General features: G+C 27.7%; 1 protein-coding gene across 1 annotated transcript in view; it reads right to left on the bottom strand.

The window, feature by feature from the left end:
* Positions 1-1,646: 1,646 nt before the first annotated feature.
* LOC124422147 (sorting nexin-27) overlaps positions 1,647-9,487 on the bottom strand; it is a 14,879-nt gene continuing 7,038 nt past the window's right edge. The window contains exons 2-6 of the mRNA XM_046958200.1: positions 5,353-5,490; positions 5,035-5,259; positions 4,397-4,946; positions 4,001-4,282; positions 1,647-3,890 (exon numbers count right to left, since the gene is read on the bottom strand). Coding sequence (XP_046814156.1) covers positions 3,822-3,890; positions 4,001-4,282; positions 4,397-4,946; positions 5,035-5,259; positions 5,353-5,490 — 1,264 coding nt within the window. The 3' untranslated portion in view covers positions 1,647-3,821. The remainder of the gene's footprint in view (positions 3,891-4,000; positions 4,283-4,396; positions 4,947-5,034; positions 5,260-5,352; positions 5,491-9,487) is intronic.

Raw genomic sequence — 9,487 nt, 5'->3', positions numbered from 1 at the left:
TATTATTATTATTATTATTATTATTATTATTATTATTTTATTGTATTACTATTATTAATATTATTATTATTATTATTTTATTGTATTACTATCATTATTATTATTTTTATTATTATTATTATTTTTTTTTTATTTTTTATTAATATGCTAACATAGTTATCCTGTCGTTTTGTGTCTTTTTTCCCTCTCGACAAATTGCAATTCGTTCCAGTTTTGCATTTTTCTCTTTTTTCTTTTTTATTTTCTTCTAATTGCTATTAGAGCAAATCGGATTACGCGTACCGATATGAGAATAAATATAATATGTAATTGATAACAGTGAACATCAGGCTAATGAAAGAAAGGAATCTTTTTCTCAGAGACATGTATCTCTCTTTACTTCTTTATAATATTATATATACATATATATAATATTATACATATATATACATATATATACATATATATATACAATATATATATATATATATGTATTATATATATCATATATTATATATATTATATATTATGTTACATATTATGTATTATATATTATATATTTACAAATGCGATATACTAATTTTGTTATTCCTTTTTAACTCTTTTTTTTCTTCCTTCTTTCCTTTCTTTCTTCTCCTTCTTTCTTTAATTCTCATCAGAGATCACTTTAAATAACTTTGCTGCTCATTTGGACGAATTCTTGTATTTAATTAGTCTTACGGTTCCTTCACTTCTCTAAGCATGCTGCTAATTTATCGACGGCTTATAAACAACTTGCTGCTAATTCGTTTAGAATTATCTCGAGTTAAATGATAGCAGATAAATACCAGTATATATAGATCAATCAAACGATAGGTTTCTTTCTTTCTTTCCCTTCCTTCTCCTCTCCCCTCTCTCTCATGATCTCAGTGAAACAATTTTCAAATTATAAATATTAAGGACGTGTTAATCAAATAATTCGCATGCTCGGCATAATTTTATTGTAACGAATATAACGAGCGATTAGAAAAAAGATAATAAGATCATTGTTAAAATGATGGAATGTGCTAAATATACGGAAGGACTGTTCGTTCTCATTGTAACTTATCGTTTGAATACTTTTCAATTTCTGTTCTTTCTTTTTGACAATATACGTTCAACGATCAATCGTATTTCTTTTTTCTTACATACACTTCCTATATTATTTTTATAAGTTTTACAATATAAGTTTTGAAAATTATTCTCTATCCAATTTTGCCAATAATAGATACGTATGTGCACGTGCATACGCATATGTGTGTTTATAGTATATTCGGTTAAGTATGTAAATATATAATCTATATCTATGCATGTGTATTTAACAGACTGTGTGATAATTCTGTGTATATATGTGTATATATATACATACATATACGCATACACACATACAGAATTATCACATAGTCCATTAAATAAAAATTTTTTCAAATGAATAATCTTACAAGAAATTATTATATATTAAGCCTATGAAATAATTTCATTTATGCATACTTACTAAAACCGAATATAATAATATATATATATATATATATATATATATATATATATATATATATATATATATATATTATATATGTATATATATATATAATCACCATAATTATTATAATCAACATCATCACCATCATCGCATAATCAACTGACATAGCTACAACTATAATTACTCGTATATTTCTGCGTTCTCCTTTTTTTCTTTTCATTTACATTGATATATTTATCTACCTACAGCTATTAACATTATTGTTACTATACTCTCGGGAACGTGTATGTATAGTCCAACAAAATTTCACATCGCTCAATTCTACATTTCTACTTTCATATCATTCACGCGATGCATTCTGCATAAAGTTTAAAAATATTAACGACAATTATTTGTGGTGTGTTTGTGTTCATAAGCGTACGTGTTTATGATAATGTATACATATATGTGTATTTATATGTATATAACATGTGTTCACTTCTTTATTTTACATATACTATAGTCAAGACTATATTCGAACGAGAAACGTTTGAAACAATACAACAAAATATGAATGAGAAATAATAATGTATGAAACTGTACAACGATGCGCACAAATTAATGGTCCATAAAAATCAACTAAAAAGAAAAAAAACAGCTTTAAATAGTTTATCGTTCGTATCTGTCGTGACAAAATATGACGAAGGTGCACCTAAAAGTTGTCCTCTCGTCGAGAATAATATTCCTTGTATTGAATATATATATTCTTAATTCTCTTATTATCATCATCATTATTAATATTAATATTATTGTTATTATTGTTATTATTATTATTATTATTATTATTATTATTATTATTATTATTATTATTATTATTATTATTATTACTATAATTATTATTTAGCAACTCCTCTTATCAATAGTACTATTTAATGAGTATTGTTAATCACCGAAGTACTGGGGAAAATATGTACCTTGTTTTATGTCAGGCGTGCTCCATTACTCTCTTTCTTTTCTATTTTTTTTTTTTCAATTAATTTTACAACGTAATATTTTTATAATAATTCAGACATTTACTTTAAACGCGTAGAACGTATAAATAATTCATTAATTTAAAAAAATAGGCATCTATAGATACAATAATGTTAAACTGTGAATCTTTTGACCTTTTAAAACATACATCCGTTGGAAATATTTCATTACATTACATTACATTACATTACATTACATTTCATTTCATTTCATTTCATTTCATTTCATTTTTCAACATATACAAGGTGATCACGAATGAGTAATGGAATAATATATGATTCAAATCGAAAATATTAATTAATAACTTTCCAACATTTTCGATCATTGAAGAGACTTCGCATGGAATATCTCAAAAATTTCAATAAGCTTTCAGTAAGCGTAAAAATTTAAATAAAAGCACATTGAAATTTGAAAGATAGTACAAGGAGATTTAAACTCGAACGAAGCACATAATACTTTGTTTGTTAAGTCAACGAAGAATATGTAACGCTTTTGTAAAAGAAATTTGAAAAGAAAATAATATGTATATTTTATGTATGTATGTATGTATGTATGTATGTATGTATGTATGTATATATATATATATATATATATATATATATATATATATACACTTACATGTATATTAGGCTAATAAGAAGGAACAATTTGTAATTCGATTGTTTCTGAAACGAGAAATCGAATTACACGTTCTAGGAAATAACTTATAGGCCAAATCATATACCGACACTAGGCGTTATTTACGTTCTCTCATATTCATTCATTTTTTACCCGACGTCGTCTTATATAATTCCTTTGCATTCCATTATTAACGTGACAGTATAGATAAAGTGAAGATAACAGATCTTACATAAAAAAATGAAAGAAAAAAAAAACGAAAAACGAAAATATAAAAAAAAATAAGCACACAAAAAAAGAAAAAGTATAAGAAGGAAATACTATTCATTTGAAATTATATAATTCTTTATAATTTCTTCTAATATACTATTGCAAAAAAAAAGAAAAGCAACACAAGAAGACATTATAAGGTTCGAATATTATATTATTCGAACAACGTGTATCATATATGAAAATATATGATTTATAAGATTCGTGTTAATAAAACGAATATATATTTGTCTAATGTAAATGAAAGAAAAGTGCGACATTGTTGATATGATAAATGATATTTCGTTCAATCGCACTCTATAAGTTATAATCCTATCGAATGTCCAGGCTACGAATCGATCGTCAATTATAGATGATCGGTATTTAAAGATTAAAGAATAAAAAAGAAAAGAAAAAAAAAGTAAAAAAAAAGGAAAAGAAAAACGTATTAACGACGAATACTGCGTCATTCTCCGGGATCGTCCCACTTCGCCTCTTCTGCTATTCGATCGAAGCAATCAGACAGAAAGGTATACTACGAAAAAGAAAATATCAGAATAATTAGATCGCGATAAACGAACAAACAAAAAGAGCTGTCGAGTCATACTTCCGTGAATAATTTCAGTTCGACTAAGAGAAACTTACATAAGGCGTGAAAACTTTCAACCAACGTGGCGGCCTATTATCTTGTCGAATATATTGAAAGCAAAAGGCCATGCCTTCCTCGTCTACCTCCCATCTGGTTATAGTATTCCATTGAAATTCGACTACTTGAGATTCTAAGGTACCATCCTCTTTTGCTGCATGTAATTTGAATGCTGCCATGCCAATCGCTGCGACAACATGTCCTTCCTTCCTGGAGTCGCAAGCACAATGTGGAAAAACAATATCGCCGTATCCGCTCAACTCTCTCGCCAATTTTAGATACTATAAAACGTATAAGAGAGTCCCTTTGCATTAAATATACATCGGAATAAGTCGTATAAAACTTTAAGCCGATATCCATCGTAAAAGCCAATACATTGATAGACTCGTTATTACCTCGTGTTTTCTAGATGCATCCTGCAGGGCCTTCAGCTGATACAATCGCTCACCAGCGCTAATGTGTCCCCTGTTGACCTCATCAACGGTCTGCCAAAAGATCCACGTCAAGGCCTGCTCGCTAAGAGACCTATTTACATTGAACAACCACCTTCTTATCGCTAGGCACGTCGCACTCGCCGTTGAGTAATTCTGAATATAAAGTGTGTGCGGGTGCTCGTGAGGTTGAAGTTTCCTCTCGAAATTGTACTCGACTATCTCGAAGAGGTAAAAATACTTGGCGGTTTCCGAATCAAGTCCGACTCTACTACAGACCGCATCGTAGACATCCTTGACCAAAGCGGCTTTCGCGACCGTCACGGTAACGACCTCGCGATCAGGTAAGAGAACCTTTAAGTCAACCGCTGGACCTTGATCGCCGTCCTCGTCTAACCTATCGGTTAGAAATTCTTGCATAGCATCGCTCTCGGCAATTACACGTACGGCACAGACTTTTTCAAGATATTGTTCCAAACCTCGTCTTCTGGCATCCAATTGCTGTTCCGTCAATCTGTTAAAACATTAATACATATAGAAATGATACAAAAATAGATCAGATACCAGCAATAAAGAGAAATCGTTGAATACGAAGAGCTTACTGAAAAGGCCATTTTCCAGGTAACTTTGGAAAATTAAATCCAATAAATTCCTTTTTCAGGGCCATATGAAGGGCAGCGAATTCGCGATAACGTCTAGAACATAAATGCCTTCCGGCCATATGTACGTTGAAAACAACGTAACGTTCGTGTTTCCTTTCACGGACATGGTAATCCGGTACACTAATGGGTAAGGATCGTTTTTCGCTGTAGTCTATCGGTGGATAGCTAGATAGTGAAATAAAAAAGATGATCAGAGGATATGTTTTTGCATGGATAAATAACTTTTGTTAAAAAGAAATAACAAATATCACTTTTTACCTTAGATCCTCACAAGGTTCTAGCCTTTCAGCCTCTTGCGGTGTCACGGATATCACCGTCAACGTCAGTACGTCACCACCAGACTTTATCAAGTCAACGACCTGCTTGTGAGTGGCACCCTCGACATTCACGTTGTTGCTAAAGAGAAGAAACAAAAAAAAAAGAAATAAGAAGAAAATAAGTGAGAACGAAAAAAAGAAAGAGAGTCGTTTGTTACCACTCTGCTAACTTTTCCTACAGCTTTCTTACCGGGCCTTGAGCGAGTCTTTTAATTGGATTTCGGGATACAAGTTCGCGTGTTGTCTCTTACGAATCTCCAACCATTCGCACTGCACCGCCGTAATATAACACGTTAACATTATTTTTTTTTCTTTTTTCAAGACATGTCGTCCGTTTAACAACTTCGAGAATTATCCTCTTTCAAAAAAAGAAAAGGAAAAAAGAAACGTCTTTCAAATTTTCTTTTACTCTCAGGAGTCACTTCGTGGCAAAACACAATGCGATTGGCAACGTTTCTTCCTTCGATTCATACGTTTCAAGAATGAACAAACATACAGGACATATAGGTGATCGGCCTTGTTAAACAAGCTTTGAATTCCAATAGTGAAAGGATAACCAGGATTGGTTACTTTCGGAGGCACGACACTCTCCTCGTTCTTTCTCTTTTATGAGAGAAACTTCAACGTCCACTAGCAACTATTGCTTGGTTTAACAACACTCTTGATTACTCGAGAAGTATGATTTAGATATTGACTTTCATGAGTAAACGAAAAGTGAAAGGAAAAAAACAAACGAACTAAAAGTATAAATTGCGCGAAAAAAACGAGAAAGAAATTAAGAAAATATTCGTGATTATCGTAACATCGAAAAAATTAATCATCTTGAGCCCTTCATAATTCAATTCTTGTTCGTATAAAGAAACCAATTGTACTTATGTGATATATATTAGTATATTACTTTCATCATCAATACATACAATCACATCATATAATTTAATATAGTATATTACATACTTTAGTATTATATATATATATATATATATATATATATATATATATATATATATATTAATATAGCATTAATATATAAAAATAATTTTTATATTATACAAAGTATAGCATATTATATTATACTATACAGTATAGTATATTATAACTTATACTTAATATACTATAGTATATTATAATTTATATTTAAAATCCGAAAAAAAACTCTTTAGATACAAAATAATAATGAATTTTATAATCCCATTAAATAAAGTGAAACTTACAAAATACAGACACATAAGTTTGTTACTTGAAAGTTACATTAAAATTACAAGTTATAGAAAGTTAACACACGTATTACACAAATTTTATCATTAATTCAGGTCATCGTTACAAACTGATCATCGTTACTTCTGAAAGAAACACGCACTACATGAAGTTAACATTCCGTATGTTTAGAAATGATTGCTGAAACGTCAATCGTTCACCCACTAACAAGATAACTCTTTCGAAAATTATATTCCTACCGATAACATGGTATCGGACACTTTCCCCGGTTTTGAACAAATTATCTCAGGGAAAATAAAACGAGCATTTACAAATAATTGATAATTATTAAACGATAACTCGCTTGACCCTCTTCCTTATTGGTCCGATATCAATGATAATATATTAATTAATATATAAATTAAATATGTTATTATTATCTTTCATTTACTGCTCGTTATATAAAAAATTAATTTTGGTCGTAAGTTTTTATCTTTAGTTGTATATATTTTTTTATTATTTAATTTTAACAACTATGTATTCATTTTTATACTTGAACAAAAATGTTTTCAAATAGATTAAAAAAGGTACGTATTTTTGTTTGATAAGAACAAGTTAACAAGGAAGTGAGATAAAAATTTAATCGAACAATACTGAATGACCATCGATTAAACTACAATTAAAAGTAGTATAAGGTCTATAATGGGTATTAATATTGTCTTAAATAACCTAATATTAATGTTGCCGATACGACGGAGTATCTTTCGTTATTAATTTTGTTCATTCTTTATAAGCCAATTTTGTATTGTGTTTACAAAAAAATTATATAATATATGAAAGTTTTTTTATTTAATTATTAAACTAGTAATTATATTAGAATTAGTAGAATTATACAATACTAATAATAATATTAGTATAAATTATAGTATAGTATAATTACACTAAATAGCAGAATAGTATTTATATAGTATAATCACTTCTACTAAACTTTTAAGTTTATATATATATATATATATATATATATATATATATATATATATATATATATATATATCATATATATATATAAAACTATGTATTTATATATATGTTTATATATATAAATATATATATATATATATCATATATATATAAAACTATGTATTTATATATATATGTTTATATATATAAATATATATATATAAAAATTTATATATACAAATTTTTTAAGTTTTGTTTCTTTATAAATTAAACAATTTTACAGTCCTTTACCTATAAGTTATATTTAGTTGATTACATTAAGTATATTATAATTACTTATAGTATACTAGTATACAGTAGTATATAATATATAAGTAGTTACACTACGTTAGATATAACTTATACTAAAAAAAATGTAAAAAATTGTTTAACTCATAAAGAAATAAAACTTAAAAAATACAGATATACGTATAACTTAAAAGTCACATAGTGATAGAAAGAAAGTTATATATTTTTGTCTAATATTTATGTGAATTTCATTTATTTATAAATCATCTTGGAAGTATATATTATATATTTATGTTGTATTAATTCCTCGAACATATTACTTAGACGATACTATGGAAAATAAATAATCGCTAAAGTATTATCCGCTTTAAATCCATCGTATAGACGATTATATTTTTATAACGTCTATGCATCGGACGGCTCGTCAAAAAATCGTCTAATTAAGAAGAGACAAAAGGCACGTACACACACAAACACACAAACACGCACACATGGTGCTCGATCGAGCACGTTCGATCGCTATTAATAATAAATATCGATTGCTATTAATAAGATACGACAAGATCACATCAGAGCGTATAGACCACAAGGAGAGAAACAATTATATTTCAGTAAGTGTGAGAGTAACAGAATACCACGAGACTCGTTTAATTCGCGGTTAATGTTCGCTTATCACGTCGAATGGATTCGATTTCTAAACTAAGTGGAATGAAGGCAATTTAAAAAGGACAAAAGACAGAGAGAAAAAAAGAAAAAAAAAGATGGATGGATGAATGGATGGATGTAGAGAGAGAGAGAGAGAGAGAGAGAGAGAGAGAGAGAGAGAAATGAAATTCCACCAGAGAAGAAATGAATTTCTTTTCTCACATTTTTATCTTTCTCTTTTAATCATAGCTTATTTTTTTTTTTTTTGTTATTACCTTTTATCTCGATGCAAAAATATAAGATAAATAAAGGTAAGAGAAAAACAATGGACAAGTAAAAAATATGGTATGTATGCATTATGTACACAGGAATATATTTATTTTACATTATTAAAAATTTGCATGATACAAGTCTCTTATAAATTTCATAAAGAATTCTAAGTTTTGAAATAAATATAAATAAATATGAAGAAATTTATGTGCTATGTTTCAATATATTTACATATATATTTTGGTTGTAATTACATGTGTATGTATGTATTTATTCTATATTATTAAAAATGTCTATGGTGCAAACAAGTCGTTTATATATAATACATAAAAAAAACTGAAATTTTTAATTAATACGAAGAAATTGTTAAGTAAAGTTATTAATTAAAAAAACAAAAAAAATAGTAGTGAGTTTTATTGAAATAATAAAATAAAGCTTTTAAATAATTTTTGGTGAATATACGCATTTATATATCATATGAATGTGCGCATCTTTATGTGTGTAAATATATATTGATTTTTTCGTTTTAACTATATTAATAAAAAATGTAAAAAGCGTTCATTTTGTATTTATAACTTCAAAAAATCATTTCTCTTCTTTAATTCACCACATACCAGACTGATATTAATACATCTAATACATGATCAGAGCTCTTTGATCAGCCTATAAAAAATTATTGAATTTTAAATAACGTGGAAATAGTTTTATTATTAATAATT

Source organism: Vespa crabro, chromosome 2, assembly GCF_910589235.1.
Source record: "Vespa crabro chromosome 2, iyVesCrab1.2, whole genome shotgun sequence".
Taxonomy (NCBI): Eukaryota; Metazoa; Arthropoda; class Insecta; order Hymenoptera; family Vespidae; genus Vespa; species Vespa crabro.
Note: the sequence above shows the minus strand (reverse complement) of the source record. Positions and strands in the feature narration are given on the sequence as shown.